This window comes from Podarcis liolepis (assembly GCF_965112155.1).
Source record: "Podarcis liolepis genome assembly, chromosome: 13".
Classification (NCBI taxonomy): Eukaryota; Metazoa; Chordata; class Lepidosauria; order Squamata; family Lacertidae; genus Podarcis; species Podarcis liolepis.
The window spans coordinates 19,849,983-19,867,166 of NC_139573.1; the positions used below are offsets into that span (position 1 = coordinate 19,849,983).

At 45.1% G+C, this 17,184-nt stretch overlaps 2 protein-coding genes across 5 annotated transcripts in view; both read left to right on the plus strand.

Moving 5' to 3' along the window:
• Positions 1–1,958: 1,958 nt before the first annotated feature.
• LOC310691790 (leukocyte immunoglobulin-like receptor subfamily A member 2) overlaps positions 1,959–17,184 on the plus strand; it is a 72,687-nt gene continuing 57,461 nt past the window's right edge. The window contains exon 1 of the mRNA XM_083471889.1: positions 1,959–2,171. Within this exon, the coding sequence (XP_083328015.1) occupies positions 2,140–2,171 (32 nt within the window). The 5' untranslated portion in view covers positions 1,959–2,139. The remainder of the gene's footprint in view (positions 2,172–17,184) is intronic.
• Positions 7,103–17,184, plus strand: part of LOC310691779 (leukocyte immunoglobulin-like receptor subfamily A member 2) — a 39,249-nt gene continuing 29,167 nt past the window's right edge. For 2 of the 4 annotated variants that reach the window (XM_083471806.1, XM_083471807.1), the window contains exons 1-7: positions 7,104–8,380; positions 9,699–9,985; positions 11,225–11,527; positions 12,032–12,319; positions 13,232–13,522; positions 14,274–14,564; positions 15,909–16,196. In XM_083471806.1, coding sequence (XP_083327932.1) covers positions 8,190–8,380; positions 9,699–9,985; positions 11,225–11,527; positions 12,032–12,319; positions 13,232–13,522; positions 14,274–14,564; positions 15,909–16,196 — 1,939 coding nt within the window. In that variant the 5' untranslated portion in view covers positions 7,104–8,189. Of the gene's footprint in view, positions 8,381–9,698; positions 9,986–11,224; positions 11,528–12,031; positions 12,320–13,231; positions 13,523–14,273; positions 14,565–15,908; positions 16,197–17,184 lie in introns of all 4 variants that reach the window. The other 2 variants (XR_014518562.1, XM_083471805.1) reach the window with 2 other exon arrangements.

Sequence of the window (17,184 nt, forward strand, 5' to 3'; positions counted from 1 at the left end):
TGGTCGTCTTAACTAACTCAGCTCTTCACCTTTTACATTTCAAAGTGGGAAGAACGTATGTAGCAAGGAGCCAACAGTACTGGGGTTGTTGCTGCCCTTGCAGTTTAGAAACCTGAGAAATAACTGCTCACTTCCTCTCCCTTGGATGGAATGGAAATAAGGAATGCTGGAATCTGAGCAAAAATGTGAAATCATTAGACGATTATCTGATCGACACTCAGTACTGTGTCTGTGACTTTTGGGGCACACGCCGGGCTCTCTCTATTAGCTTCCTTCCCAGAACTTACCTAGTTTTCAGTATAATGGTCCACCTATTTTTGCCTGTAGTGCTTGTGATGTGAGTAGGTGAGTGAATGGCTGGTGTTCCCATTTTCTTATAACGGAGGCAGTCACTCCCAGACCTCTCTCCCCTTCATTGTGACATCATCTCTTCTTCCTCTCTCTCCTTTTCCAGGAACAGAACTTCAAGAGCACAAGACAGAAGGAAAGAGAGAAAGAGAGAAAGAGAGGAAGAGAGAGAGAGAGAAAGAAAGAAAGAAAGAAAGAAAGAAAGAAAGAAAGAAAGAAAGAAAGAAGGAAGAAAGGAAGAAAGTCTTGTTCACTCATTAGTAAACTGCTGAAATCAATGGTGATCATGCCATAGAATCAGGCCCATGCAGCTTGTTTGAGGCCCATCATGTTCCCCTTTATTTCTGCTCTCTTTCTACCAGAGAGAGGTTCCATTTAAGGTTTGGGACATTTTTTGGGTTACAAGGCAAACTTTAATTTCTTTAAAAAATAAATAAATTAATCAACTTTCCAATATTGTTCCAATTGCAGCTTCCTTATAACAATACCAATTTTATTCAATTAATACAATTATTAGTGCCAATTATTAAAATGTCAAATTATACAATTTCATTAAACTGGCCCCCTCGCATGCTAGAGTTGATGAGTTCATTCTTCTACATTTTTTTCTGCGTTCAAAAATTTTAATAATTTCCATTCCTTTCCATTCAGTTATAATAATCCCTTATATAAAGGCTACAATCTTGTGGTTTCTATTCATGTTAGTATATTAGATAATTTATAAAGTGCTAAACCGCCAGGCAAATGTCCAGCCTAATTTTCATATTCCCCACCTGCTCCCCATCCTTTGCTTTGTGTAAGATATTTAAAGTTTAAAAGTTATGGATAACATTTTTGTGATTTTTGGCTGGTCCCAATAAAGATTTTGTCCAGTTTGTGGATTTTGACTATATATAGTTTTAATTCTTTTAATGATTGCTTCCCCCTCCTATGTTTTTAGGTGTTCTTATTTTTATCTGTAAGCTGTCTTGAGCCACTGCCAGGGGAAAGGGGGTATAAATAAATAAATATAATAACAACTATTCTTATTTTGCATTGTTTCAAAAAGGAACAAGATGGTTCCTTTTGATGTTTCTGTGTGCATACATGAACCTTATTCATACATATCTTTTCTAGCATAGTACTTAAATTTGCATTTTGTGCATTCCTACCAATTTAATGCTATGCAAAAAAAATAATAGAAAAATATCTAGTGCGTAGTAGACTTTGTAAGGTAAAGGTAAAGGGACCCCTGACCATTAGGTCCAGTCGTGACCGACTCTGGGGTTGTGCGCTCATCTTGCTCTATAGGCCGAGGGAGCCGGCATATAGCTTCCAGGTCATGTGGCCAGCATGACTAAGCCGCTTCTGGCGAACCAGAGCACCACACGGAAATGCCATTTACCTTTCCGCCGGAGTGGTACCTATTTATCTACTTGCACTTTGACGTGCTTTCGAACTGCTAGATTGGCAGGAGCAGGGACTGAACAACGGAGCTCACTCCGTCGCGGGGATTCGAACCGCCGACCTTCTGATCGGCAAGTCCTAGGCTCTGTGGTTTAACCCACAGTGCCACCCGCGTCCCTAGTAGACTTTGTACATGAAGCAATATCTGACCGCCAGAGATGTTTAAAGCAGATTGAGAGTCTCCGAGAGTCATGAGGTATTGGGTGTGTCAGAGATGCTGCTCCCCTCAGTTTCCTGTAGCTTCAGATGCAATCTGGGCTGGCACACAGAAAACAGCACTAAACTGCAAGGGTTGAGGACCTTCGAGCTGGAACCGGATCTTGTGGACACTAATGGTGATCTGCCATGACGCCTGTGCTCTCCATCATCTTATATTGGTGAGAATCACAAAGGCCCAGCTATTGATTAAAAGGAGTTAGAAAGCTTCTGCATGAGGTTTCTGATATAAAGGAGCTGGAAAGAAGGACAGTTAGTTGGTGGAAGCTAGATGTCTGTGAGAGAGGGTTGGCGATGGTCTGAAATGAAGGGCTGGGGTGGCAAGTTGGGCAATCTTAAGCCAACCTGGAGAATTTCACATAAATCAGATGCTTGAAGGACGAGGATACTGGAAGTGAAAATATGCTCCAGAGCAGATCCATTGCAATCAAACCTGCTGCATCTGGAATTGAGGGTGGAGAGTGCAGCTGAATAGGACACAGCTGTGGGGAGCCTGAGAAAGGACCATCCACTTTGGGCCTGCCCATTAAAAGCAAGTCTAGAGTGAGAGACTCAGGTGATGCCTACTGTTTCCATGAACCCTTCTCGTTGTGAGACTTTTGTGGGTTAGCTGAGAGTTTCTTGGGCCCTGGGAGAGAGCCCGGAGGCTGAGAGGGATGATGAATGTGTGTGTGTGTGTATGTGCGCGCACAAATTTGTATCAATGTAACATTTTTATATGTAACTGTATTTTTGTAATATTTTGTTTGAATTGTTTGTTGTTTAGTTTTCTGTACACTGTTTAGACATATTTTTAATATATTAAGTGGGATAGAGATTAAATAATCGATCAATCAATCAATCAATCAATCAGTCAGTCAGAGGGCTTACATTTGGCATTAGTACCGTAACTTGAGCCCATTGTTTTTGATGGGTCTGCTGTGAGTATGACTTTATTAGATAGGACTCTGTGTGTTTTGGGGAGGGTGATTGGAGAGGTGGGTGCTGTGGTCTGGTAAAGAGCTTGCTGCAAGGCCTGCTTAGTATTTCTTTTTTCTTTTTTCAGGCTCTCTCTTATTCAGGAGGAAATGGTTTTGAAAAATAAGAACCTGTCATGGCTGAATAGCCACTATTTAAGCACCACAGATTTTCCATAACTTGTTTCTGTTTATGTCTGATGGGGATAGTTTTTTTCCCTATCACAGGAGAGGTTCTGTAGCTATGATATAATTGCACTGGGGTTAAAGCATTATTCTTACCATTTGCTTTGTTTTGTTCATTAATTGTATGTATTGGTTGTGCTGCATATCTTAATTGGTTGGATGAAGGGTCACTAAGAAGCTTCTACGTGAGGTGACAAACGTGTGGCGCACGAGGCATTTTGGTAGATTAACCCTTCAGCAGGCTTGGCCCCCTGATAATCGACGAGAAGACAGGCTGGTAATACCCAGTGCCAAGCCAAAACTCACTTACATCTGTAATCAATAAAGATGTGGCCTAACTGAACCCAATAATCTTGTCTGTGCTCCTTTCATTGTTTCTTTGCATAGCATTATAAGGGGGGTGGGTCACATCATCTGAGCACATAACTGGAAAATTTGGCCTTGTGGTGGTATGTCCTCTCTACTTGTTTACAGTGGTACCTCGGGTTACATGCGCTTCAGGTTACATATGCTTCAGGTTACAGACTCCACTAACCCAGAAATAGTATCTCGGGTTAAGAACTTTGCTTCAGGATGAGAACAGAAATTGTGCTCCGGCGGTGCGGCAGCAGCAGGAGGCCCCATTAGCTAAAGTGGTCTTCAGGTTAAGAACAGTTTCAGGTTAAGAATGGACCTCTGGAATGAATTAAGTACATAACCCGAGGTACCACTGTATAAGCTTCCCCAGAGCAGAAAGACAGGATGGGTCAGGGGAGTTGAGGGAAACATGAATGAACCTTTCCACCTTTTCTCCTTCTTTCTGTTTTTGACTAGAGCACAGAGTAAACACACAGAAACATACACAAAGCATAATGAAGGGGGGGCGCAGATCTTGACATGTGGAATCAAGTAGATTTGCTTTGAGCTGAAGCAGGAAACAAATTGGAACCTTGGCAGGAAGGGGAGGGTGAAATTATCAGATGAAGCTTTAGTGTTTTCTTCCTTTGAGCTGCAGAGGGAGCTGCTAAACCAGCTTGGAGGCCTCTTACATCTGGGAAAGAAACCTCATTTCAAACTCTTAGAAGAGGGAGTGAGAATTGCTTTGAAAAAAGTGTGAATAATTATGTGGAAAAATAAATGGACATGATTTCCCCCCATGAACAGGGAAATAAACAATATTTCCCATAAGATATACACCACCAATATTCCCTAAGGGCCAGGGTATTTTTTTTTAAAAGAAAACACTGAAACTACTGTAATGGAAAGCAAAATATTCTAAGCACGTGTTTTTTTAAAGCCAGTTTCCAGCCTTAAGGTTGGGGACATGCTTAACTGATACGAACAATGTCAACTCATGTCTCAGAAGCAAGAGTGGTTGGGGGGACAGGACTGCATTTCGATTGTCGAAGATTTCAGTGCCATGAACACCACATTCTCCCACCTCATTGCAAAGAGAAACAGGATAAATCATGCACAGCAAGCAAATATATACCAAGTTGCAAATATATATCGATTTGCAATTGTGGGCATCCCTTAGTTACTGTTGTCAGGCATAGTTTGCTGCCGGGGGGGGGGGGGGGAGATGCCCTTTGGTCTGATGAATACATTGGAGTGAATGTTTGGATTTGCATTTGATATCCCGCTTTATCACTACCCGAAGGAGTCTCAAAGCGGCTAACAATCTCCTTTCCCTCCCCCCCCACAACAAACACTCTGTGAGGTGAGTGGGGCTGAGAGACTTCAGAGAAGTGTGACTAGCCCAAGGTCACCCAGCAGCTGCATGTGGAGGAGCGGAGACGCGAACCCAGTTCCCCTGATTACGAATCTACCACTCTTAACCACTACACCAGTGTTTCCCAACCTTTTTTGGGCAAAGGCACACTTGTTTGATGAAAAAATCTCGCGGCACACCACCATTACAGCCCCGTGACGTCAGCGCGCAGCGTCACACCGGGAGGGACGCACGAAAGTGAAAGTTTTCAATTTTTTTCCCTCCCCCTTGCCGGGGAACCTCCAAGCTTTGGGGGTGGGGGGGGGAGGAGGCAGCAAAGCGAGGGACTGAGGGACGGCGGCAGCTGAGGCGGCGGCGGCTGTTGTGGTGGTGGCGGCGATAGCGGGCGGAGGAGGGGGTGGCGGCGGGGCCGAGGTGGCCGGCGGCGGGGGGGGGGGGAGGCGGCGGCGGGTGGAGCAGGAGGGCGGCCGAGGCCGGTGAGGGAGTAGGGTTGCCCGGGGCTTGAGGAGCCGTCGCCGGGAGTTGCTGCTGCTGTTGTTGTTGCTGCTGCCCGGACATGCCGGCCTCCTCCTCGTCCGCTGTCTCACGCTCCTCCCTTTTGCACGCGCTGCCCCGCCGCCGCCCCATTGGCTGGGTCCTGTCAGCTGATCCTGTGTTATTTCCTCTGTGTGTGTGTGTGTGTGTGTGTGTGTGTGAGGGGAGAATGGAGAGAGAAACCTCGGCACCACCACCGCGGAGCCACCCCCGGCTCAACGCGGATCCTCACCGCCGCCGCCTCTCACCGCCCGACTCGCCCGCCTCCCTCCCACGGCACACCAGCCAACGTCTCACGGCACACTAGTGTGCCGCGGAACACCGGTTGGGAAACACTGCACTACACCACACTGGCTCTCACTGTGAATGTTGGCCAGTAGGGACACTGTGTGCCTGTCAGACTCCTAAGACCAAAGCCCATGCAGTGAGGAGGGAGGAATCTTAGCAAACCTTGCGGTGTGCGGCTGTTAACTTGCCCAGGTGATGTGGATAGAAATTACCTTCCTCTGTTAATGAACATCTGCCCAGACTTAATTTGGTTACATTGGTTGAATCTGACTAGTTACAGTGATACCTTGGGTTACATACTCTTCAGGTTACTTACGCTTCAGGTTACAGACTCCGCTAACCCAGAAATAGTACCTCGGGTTAAGAACTTTGCTTCAGGATGAGAACAGAAATTGTGCTCCGGCGGTGCGGCAGCAGCAGGAGGCCCCATTAGCTAAAGTGGTGCTTCAGGTTAAGAACAGTTTCAGGTTAAGAACGGACCTCCGGAACGAATTAAGTACTTAACCCGAGGTACCACTGTACTTTGTTTTGCAGATCCTCAGGTTTATGCACATTTGGTTGTCTTGACTCTTCTTCCTGGTCTGCTGGCAAATGGAAACACACTTCTTTAAATGAAAATAGGTGACAAAATGAATTGGAAGTTATTTCCCCCTCTCTTTGTGATTTTTTGCAACCAATAAAAATCCCTTTGATTCCCAAAGCTACACTGTAATCCAAGAATAGGTATTTGAAACTATGTTGGTGAAGAAATGGAAAAGAATCACAAATGTAACTTACATTGTTTTTTAGTTTGAAAAGTAACAGATGCAAATCACAGATGTAACTTTATTTCCCAAGCTGATAGGCAATGTAAACCCTTCAGGGAAACATTGAAACATATCTTTCTCTTGCTCAACCTCTGGAATCATGAACTGCCAGACTCCTAATCTGCCTTCAGAAAACTTGTACAGTGGTACAAGAGTCTGACAGTTGGTTATGGCAATGCAGGTCAAAAACATTGCTCTCTGGACATCCTGTTTTGCAGTGAACCCGGCAAGTCTCCCTCTTGGCTGCTCCGGTGTCCAGGAGGGGTTCCAGATTAATGGGGGGTAAGGGGCATGCCTCTCCATATCTTTCAAGGGTGTCGAAAGGGCACAACCTGCGGTTGTCCATTGATGCCTTTTTTGTTTGTTTGTTTGTTTGTTTGTTTGTTTGTGGGAGGGTGTGGAAATCCCCTTGGCACCTGCTGAGGCCCTGCAAAGGACCCATTGACAATTCCTGAAGCCTCTTGTCCTGGCCAGAGGCGAAGCTAGCTTTGCATCCGGGGGCAGGGCTAGCCACCCGTGATGAGCGGCGAGTGTCCCAGGCTCAAGTTCAATCTTAACTGTTCGTATTTTTGTTTTTTTTCACCGCTTCCACCTGTTCCAAAAATTCAGATAGATTGATTTTAAAGAAGGAACTGTCACCATTAAAACGACCAGACTCGAGAATTAAAACACCACTCAGCTGGCATCTCATTCTATTGCTATCTTTTACAAATAAATGTTTTTCAAAATTGCAAACATGAAAATGTGGAGCCTTGATCTTAAGACTAGAAAAACGAGAAAGAGAGAGAAACTCAGACTGACATATTGGCCCATCCTTAGTCTCCCTGCACAGTAGGCAGCAACGGAGTAAGAACAAGGAGCCTATAAAGGTGAACTGGCCTTAAAGTTCTTTGAAAGGCTTATTTATCATTCTTTTAGTACAAAGCCAGAATTTTATAATCTGTATTTTCCGTAACCGTCAGCAATCTAATCTCAGTAGCACAGAATGGGTTTTGTGAACATTTGTAGTTGAAGAGCTGCCTTCCTGAGTCAATGGATATCTGATCACAGGAGATATTTCCTGCTGATTATAAGGGAGCATGTCAGAGGCTCATGAGTTACGGACTGGGTGGTAGATAATGCCTGAGCCCAGTTTCCTGTGTCTTTAGATCAAATCTGTGGGCTCAAGAAAAGCAGAGCATTAACAGAGCAGAAGGAACTGAGGTTGGATCTATAGCCCTTGGGGACCCAACATTGCCTCATGGCTCTTGCTGCCAGCATCCTGTTGCTTTGGTGAGAATCTCAAAAGCCAAGGAGTCCCTAGAACGGGGAACTGAAGAGAAGAACATTTTCCAGTGGGAGTATGCGTGAAAGACTAAGAGATGGGGAGGGAGAGATGTTCAGTTTCAGAAATGACAAGTGTCGTGGGGTCTGGTTGGGCAAAACTTACAGATCTGCATCAAGGATGGAGAGCCTGTGGTACTCTGGTCCTTGCTGGACTCTAACTCCCATCAGCCCCTGCCAGCTTGGCCAATAGGCAGGGATGATGGGATTTGTAGTCCAGCAACACCTGAAGGCCACGAGTGCCTTATCTCTGATCTGAGTCAAAAATGAATGGGGGATATGATTGTGATAGCTCAGGAGTGAAGCATATTGTCCTCTGCTAAGAGCCATCCTAGTGTTACAAATTGATTCTTTGGAGGAACCCAAGGACCAGGAATGATGTCCAGGAATGGTGGCAGTTGCAGATTAGCAACACCTGGAGGGACACCTGCCATAGAAGATGAGTGGCCAGGCACTTTTCCATGGGACCTGTTCAGTAATTCTTATTGCCATGGGACCTGTTCAGTAATTGCTTTCCCCCCTCTTTCTAGGTTGCTCTCCAGATCAAGAGAAAAATGTGTTCAAAGGTAAGGAAATATTGGGGTGAAGAATGTTTGGATTATGTTACGTTGACCTGTGGAGCTTTGAGACAGGTCTGCATGGAGGAGTGAGGGAGATTTGTCTATTACAATATCTTGCAGGTTCTAAGGGTTGATTTGCAGGACCCCATTTCCCATTGTGTAGTATGGGTTATTCAGTACTATTGCACATGTAGGAAAACCATGGCCTTCAAAGGCCATGAAGTCGCAGCCCCTCGCTCCCTTGAATGGCCTTCTGCCTTCAAATTCTTCACCTTTATGGACTTTTCCAAGCTAAGTATCAGTGTGTCACTCTTCCTACTAACCCTTAGAGCTCCAGTGACTTTTCATGGTTTACCACTCCCTTCCCACTAGACCATGGAGACACTAGACCATGGAGTACAAAAAGATGTAGCACACTGAGTCCACGGAGAACTAAGATCTGGGGCAGGGAAGTTTTTTTAATATAAAAAAATCACTGATGAACCAAGAGTAAAGATATTTTAGTCAGGGCTGCACCTAGCCCCTTGCTCTTTATATTTGCTTCTAACAGATTTAGCAAAAAATCTCACCATTATCATCAATTTAGATTAATAATGCATGATGCAAACACGATGGCTACTAGCATTTCCATAGCAACCTATAAAGACTCTACCAGACTCAAACTCTACCATCCTTAGCTGTGTGAAGTGTTCATTATTCATTCTGATGCAAATTGGTCTAAATGTTTGCCTGCAGCTGAAGCAGGACTGTGCACATACACACACTGCATTAAAAAAACAAAAAAAACCCTGGGCTGCTTGAGCCTTTTGAATTTTTGAATGGGTACCAAACTCACTGGTTATGTCTCTGTTCCCTCCCCTGATTCAGCCACCCACCCACCCAGAGAAAGTGTGGCTTGTAATTAATCTGAGCCTTGGAAAACACATAGGGCTTCATCACCACCACTGTCCGCTGGCATATGAACATGAGCAAGGGGACAGTGAATTTCAAGAGGGGACTCAAAGACTTCATGAGCACCAAGGGAAGATCTCAAGGGTGCCATCATGCTCATAGATAGCATTTTGGTGGCCCTTGGTGGCCATTAGATATTTCATAAGTAATCAATTGTTTAATGCAGTGTGCATTTTTTCACCTGCCCGGGATATAAATTTTGGAAATAATCTTCTTCTTCTTCTTCTTCTTCTTCTTCTTCTTCTTCTTCTTCTTCTTCTTCTTCTTCTTCTTCTTCCTCCTCCTCTTCCTCTTCCTCTTCCTCTTCCTCTTCCTCTTCCTCCTCCTCCTCCTCCTCCTCCTCCTTCTCCTCCTCCTTTCCCTGTTAATCCAGTGAGATCCTCCTTCCTGCTCCCAAAATCTCATTGACTCCCAGTTGGAGAGTCTTGCCTAGAGGAAATGTCACCATCCTTTGTGAGGCACCCACCACCGAAGGGCTGACTTTCTACCTGAAAAAAGGTCATCAGACGATAGCCAGTCCGAGACCAGGAGACAAAGGATTGGCTCATTTCCCCATCACTAATGCGAGCTCAAAGGATGGAGGAATGTACACCTGTTTCTATTACAAGTCAAGCAAGTCTAGTTCAGAATGCAGTGAACCACTGGAGTTGCTGATAACAGGTATGGTCTTGCCTCAGATTACTCCTCGGTATCTCAGAATAGCATCCTGGGGCCACTGAAACTTGGTTCATTAGCCTCAGTTAATATTTTCACCTGCTAGGTGAAGGACATAATGTAGATATGGGCTAGGAAAGTTCTCATGCAGCAATAAAATATCACCAGCCTTGGAGTGGACCAGCAGTGCCAGAAATACACTAGAATTTCCCCTGTGTGTGTTTGTGCATTTAACACACTGACCCTGTAATGCACATTAGGCAGAGCTAATCCTGTACACTAATTACACAAAGGAGGAACACGTGCCACCACAATGCCTGTGGAATGTTGACCAGCATGGTGTAAACTCACCCAGTCCCAAAGGGGAGACACACACCAATCAGAAAATCCTTGAAATGGCAGATATGACTGCAAAATTCATGGAAATATCACCTCCCGCCTCAAAATCAGGAGCTGCAGAGTGGGTAAAACCTGACAAAATATAGTATAGACAAATGGGTCCAGGCTTTTGTGCTGGTCACTTTCATATAATGCAACTGCAGATCATATAGAGCTGAATAGACATTCCTGTTCCTGTTCCTGTGTTTAAGCTGGTGTACATCTCATTATCACAGGGTTTGCCAACGCAATGCCCGTGGGCGCCTGTGTCCCTGCCATTACCCCCTATGGCACTCACAAAAGTCTTAGCAAATGTCCCCTAAAACAGACAGCCCTGCAATGCAGGAGACACTGTCCACTCTTCATGGTTCAGTCTTTTCTGCATTGAACACACATCCTTAAACAGGCCCACATTTCAGTTGATGCCAGTTTGGACATCCAATCTGTTCTCAACAAAGGAGAGGTGCAAATCACTTTTCTGTCAGTGTCAGTAGCTGATGTGGGGACTTTTTTCCTATTGACAGGGAGGGGGTGGATCTGAGTGACCGCAGGCCTGCACTATTGTGTGACCCTGCTTCTTTTTCAGCTCTTTTAGATGTGACGGCCATTTTGTCTTATGCCACACTCTCACAGAAGCCATTTTGTAATTGGCACCCAGGGTACCACCTCAACATTTGAAATGTGCCTACTAGCCCCTAAAAGTTGGCAAGCTCTGCACTATTGTATAGTGTGTCCACTTTCACCTGCAATCCATCCTGTTATCCTACCGCTGGCCGTAACCCTGTGGTAATTGACTACATTCAGGGGCATGCATTTATGCATTTATCCTCATTATTTTCACATTCTAAGTTGACTTCATCCTCACAGATCTCGAGCTACCGAAGCCAAATATCACCCTGTACCCAAAGAAGCTGATTTACCTGGGAAGTAATGTGTCTGTTCAGTGCTCATTCAAAGAGGCAACCCAACATCCAATCCAGAGGTTCTATCTCCATACTGATGCAGATAAGATGAAACCACATTCTGTGAAACCAGATGGAGACACAGCCACATTTAACATTAGAGAAGTGCAAGAGCATCATGCAGGCAAATATCGCTGCAGCTACAGAGCACCATCAGGGGATTTTATCTCCTCCAAGTCCAGTGATGATTTGGAGTTGTTTATCATAGGTAAGGGTTCTGATTCATTGTCCCCCAGACAAATATAGTGATCCAGCTTGCTGGATGTTTGTACTTTAGTCTTAGAGTACCTGGACTATGTATAGCAGGGTTGGGAGACCTGTACTCCTTCCCCTTGATGTTGCTGGACTACAAATCCCATCATCCTCTGCCCATTGATTATACTTGCAGAGGCCAATGGGAGCTGGAGTCCAAGGACATTTGGAGAGTCACATAAGTAAAGGGGATGAAAAAGGCCTTCCTATTTCTTCTCATGTTTCCCACCAAATTCCTGGTTTATAGCATCATAGCTGCTTCGATTAGTGAACGTCCATCTTGATTCTAGAGAGTGTTGGAGCTTGGGTAGAGTTGGTTAGATGTCTTTCCAGGCTGAGGGACAACATGGAGTGTTTCCCTTTCCATTATGCACCCTTCCGTCACACAAAATTGCATGGTGTAAACAATCTACCGCAAAGATGGAGAGTCCTTCATTAACCAACTTCTCCCTTCTTACAGATCCCTACTTTCCTAGACCCATTATCTCTCTGGGCCCCACTGAGCTGGTTGCTTTTGGGGGAAATGTCACTTTCCAATGTCAAAGCAAAAAGTTTTCCACGAGGTTCTATATCCAAAAGTCTGGAGAAGAGATGCTTCAGCCATGCTTGGGGACTGATGAGACCACAGCTCAGTGCTTCGTCTCCAATGTAGACCAGGCGCATACAGGAGAATATAGCTGCAGGTACAGCGAGTCAAAACCTTTCATCATCTCAAAGACTAGTGAACTTGTGAGATTGCTAATGACAGGTAAGAGTGAACTTTGCATTTACATACCTCTCCCACGACTCATTATTTATTTGGGGTTTAGGTGCACCATGTCCACTGAGAAATAAGCTTCCATTGAGTTCAATGAGGCTTATCCCCAGGTAAGCATGTATAGGGTTGCAATCTTAATTTGTATTTCAGTACAGAATAAAATTGGGCCTGTCTTTGTTCCCCTCACATTATATTTTATTCAGAGGCAGAGATAGCACTAGCATTTGGCATCCTCAGGCAGCTGTCAGAGCCCCAGCAGGGCCCACTGCTGTGTCTACCTTCCCTGGCCACACTTCAAATCATTTTTATGAGGCTCCCATGAGAACTGTGGGGATGGATGCTGCCATTTTAAATTCCCATCATGCCCCAATGTAATGTGGGAAATTAGCATGGTGGCTCTACTGGGATACAGTTGCTGCTCACTGCTGCTGCCACCAAGTAAAGCCACTGGAAGACCCATGGAAATAGGAAGAGGCCAGACAATGGGCACTTTGCTGAGTCCTTCCCCAACCCCTGTTCCACAAACCTGGAGGTGGCCCCATTCGAAGGGAACAAACATTCACTAGTATTCATGAAGAGAGCTCAGTCATTCCCAAACAGTGTTTTCTTTGTTTTACTGTATCTTTATTTGTACATCACTACAATGATCCATGGGATTGGTAATTTACAAATGACCAATTTACATAAAACAAAAAATGGATGTCAGCTTTTGTTTCTGACTATACAGAAAACAAACTCCTGTAGGCATCATGTTTCTCTTTGCAAAATGGCCTAGGATTCAATCCTAAACACCATGAAACTCAACGAGACTTGCTCATCCTAAGCATGTGTACAATGTGTACAAAGCATGGATGGATATGTTGTGATGCTACATGCACTATTTAATCTGCTTTCTGTTCATAGATCAGAACATAGCCCGACCCAATATCTCCCTGATCCCAGGCTACATTGCACAACTGGGAAGCAAAGTCACCATTCAGTGCTCAGTCCAAGGTCAGAGCAAGAGGTTCTATCTTCATAAGGCTGAAGACAAGAAGAATCTGCAAATAGCAGTGACAAATGAGGACAGGAAGAACTTCAGTATCAACAAAATGGACTGGGAGGATGGAGGGAGCTTCTACTGCAGCTACACAGAGCCCTCACAGTTTTTCACCTCTTCAGAGGCCAGTGACCGTGTGGAGCTGTTTGTACTAGGTGAGGATACCAATTAAGTCCCAGTATTCTTTGTGGGAAGAAATAACTGGTATAACCGTGCTTTAAATGCCTAGTACAGGTGAGGGCTCAATTTATAGCTGAAAGTCCTCATACAAACACTTTTGGCTTAACACCAGTTTTCATGAACAAGGAAATGAAAATAGGATACAAGCCACAAGGGAAGCTCAGGAAGGAAACCTTTGGGTTGGGACTGAAATGAAGGCAGAGAATGAAGGGAAGAAATTGTAACAAGTGCAGACATCTGTCAGTTAAATAAAGAGAGGGAGGGAGGAAGAGAAAGAAGGAGGAGGGAGGGAGGGAGGGAGGAATGTTAAATACATAAATAAGAGCAAACTGCCCAATCTTTCTATTGGGAGAAGCTTATAATTTCTATATGTCATGGAGTTCTAAAGGACCAGGTGCTCTAACATGAAAAAAAGGAAAAAGACCAACAGGCTGACTGAATATATTTTGCTTCCCTGAAGTGATGGACAAGATGGCAGGCAACAACTTCTGGAGGGCACTATCTTGGTTAGCCCTGCAGAAGGCTGTTAACATTCACAGCACTGGTGATGGGGGTGGTTCCTTGTTGTCTCATTTCCTCCTTTGCACAGTTCTCATGTTACACAAGTCTATCAGTTCTCTGACCCACACTCAATGGATCACCCTCAGGGGTAAATGTCACCATCCATTGTCAGAGCAAATATTGGCTTGGAATAGCCTTCGCCGATTAATTTCTTCCTTTGCACAGATCCCAAGTTATCCAAACCCAACATCACCCTGGCTCACACTCAGTGGGTTGTCCGGGGTGGAAATGCCACCATCAATTGCCAAAGCCAACACTGGGCTGCAAAGTTCCTTTTTGAGAAGACTGGAAAACAAATGCCTATTCAAGCCAAAGAGATTAATGGGACCATGGGCACATTCTTCATGAAAGATGCTAACTTGGAGGATGGAGGGAACTATAGCTGCAGGTACAGTGTCAAGGAGAAACCTTTTATCATCTCAGAGCCCAGTGACTTGGTGACAATCAAGATAACAGGTATGAGAACTAACTTTGCCCATATCCTACCTAGTCCCATGCCTTGTTCTTAATTTTGGGTATTATTTGAGTTATAGCTACAGGATCTGTTCTATGTCTAATAGGAAAGTACAAAGGAAGCTGCATGTTCTGGATAACTGGACAGACATATCAAGGGCTGTAGCTTAGTGGTAGAACATGTGTTTTGCATGCAGAAGGTCCCAAGTTTAACCCCCAACATCTCCAGGTGTGGCTGGGAATGCCTGTCTCTGAAACTCTGTGGAACAGATGCTGATCAGAATAGACAATAGCAGCTTCTTACGCTCCTAACATGTGCCATGATCTTTAGGATCCAGTTCCTGCCCTAGGGAACTGAGAGAAACTAAAAAGAAGACTGCCCCCCACCAACCTTCTCTACTTAGAATTCTGCATCATGTTTTGAAGTTACTAGGCTGTTTTGTTGTTTGTAAAGACCCAGGTTGCATAGTTGTGACTCCTAACAGATTGGGGCAGGAGCAATCTCTGTAATGGGGTGGAGTCACTCTTGTAACACCAGCTTCACTGCCGTCTACCAGGATGGAGTTGGAGTGGGCAAGAGTGGTGGTGAGGCTGGGGTGTGCAGGCACATCAGCGAGAGCATGAGATTGGCTCTGTCACCCTGCTCCATCCAACTAAGCTGCAATGGCATCAGAGTCAGGTGGCACCTCGGCATCTACTGGCTCTGGAGTTTTGTCTGACAGGAGCACAGAAGGGATGAACTGACAGTGACAGTCTAGGAATGGGTTGGGTGTTCATAGATTTTAACCAAGAACTACTTTAGAACATTTTGGCTGCGGAGAGAACCAACAATTGCCACAAGTATACCAATCTATTCTGAGGTCCATATACACGATGGCACGACATAAGCAGGTTAAGTAAGTCTTTTTAGGAACAGATGCAATGATGTCACATGAGTGGATAAAGAGGGAATAACCCCAGAATTCAGCTAAGAATAGTGAGTGGCAGTTTTTTTCACACTGAAAAGAACAGCAAGTTTCTAGCACAATATTGGTGAGGATAACCTCGAAACTGCTAGCACAATGTCTGTGAAAACTCAAAAGGCAAAACAGCTTGATTCAGCACAAAGGGCATCAGTGTGGTCTGAATCTGAGCGTATGACAACTGTATGGACAATACAGTTAGCAAGCGGGTTAAGGATGTTTGCCAACACTGCACTGATGCTAGCTCATCCTCTAGACATGCACATTTTACGACTGCCCTTGTCTAGAGGATGAGCTAGCAGCAGTGTAATATTTTTGCCGGTGAAATGGCTTAGTTCCTCAGTCATGATTAGAATAGTGATGCCACATGCATTTTCTCTCGCAGATCCTGATCTACCCAGGCCCAGCATTTCTTTTCATCCTAGTGCAATGCCACAGCTGGGGAAAAACATCACCATTCAGTGCTCTGTCAATAATTCATACAAGGCATGTTATCTTTATAAGGATGATGGTAAGAAGGAATTACAGTCAGTGGAGACAAGTAGCTCTGATGCTGTGTTCCTCATCAACAATGTGAGTGAAGCTGACGGAGGGAGCTACTACTGCAATTATAGACCCCAATCAGGGTCCTTCATCTCGGAGGCAAGTAATACTGTGGACCTTTACCTAGTAGGTGAGGATCTTCATTCACGATATTCTAAACTAATGAATTTTAGTGCCCAACGTGGCATATTTTGGTATAACTTGCCCCACAAACAGATCAGAATGAATGCTCAGCCAAGACTGGATATGCTCTAATCTCCACATAAGATTTGTGCAAGCAAATCAAAATAAATGGTGCCTGGAAATGGCTCTCCTGATGGCTTCTTTGGTGGGTTCCCTTTATGGCGGCCATCGCCTGCATCCTCACCACTTGGGGGGCAGTGGGGGAGACAGCGAGGAGTGGCTGGAGGTCCCCTCAGAGGTGGCCATGGCAAACAGGAGTGCTCTGCTGGGGCTGCTGCTGCAGTGGTGCGAGGTGTTGGTGGTGGCAGCTCCTCAGGGCTGCCCACCAACTGCATATAGGGCAGAGGTGGCGGGGGTCTCAAGAGCAGTAGCAAGCCCTCTCTGCCAGCCAAAGCAGCAGGAGGAGGGAAGTGGTCTACAGCAGCCTAGCTCTGGCCCACATTCCAGACTCTGGCAGGCTGCCCAGTGAGTAGCATCACCTACCTGGCTGGCTTTCCCAGTAGAAGACACTCATGCCCACACAGAGGCACCCTGCCAAGGAAAGGGGTTTGAGGTGAGAAGGACCAGGGTATTGTTTAAGTATATTTTTAAAAATACTTTAAATAGATCTTATTATACTTTGTGTGCAAATTGCTTGATTTGGTCATGTACTTTTCTTTGAGTTTTGCTTATTGTTTATGTGTCTGGTTCAGCTACGTTTGTAACGGTGTGTTTTTGCCTGACTGCAATGTGCCCTTGAACTCAGACAATGCTTTTGCTTGCCCGGGTGGAAAACAGAGAGGGGTGTGTGTAGAAACTACCCTATTGTTCAAAGTTAAAGTGTGTGTTCATTGTTCTCTCCACATTGGCCCCACTGACCAATGGCATGTGGCTCCCAGAATGTTGCCCAGAAGAGTATACAGCCTTTGGGTTGAAAGAAGTTCTCTATCCCTGCT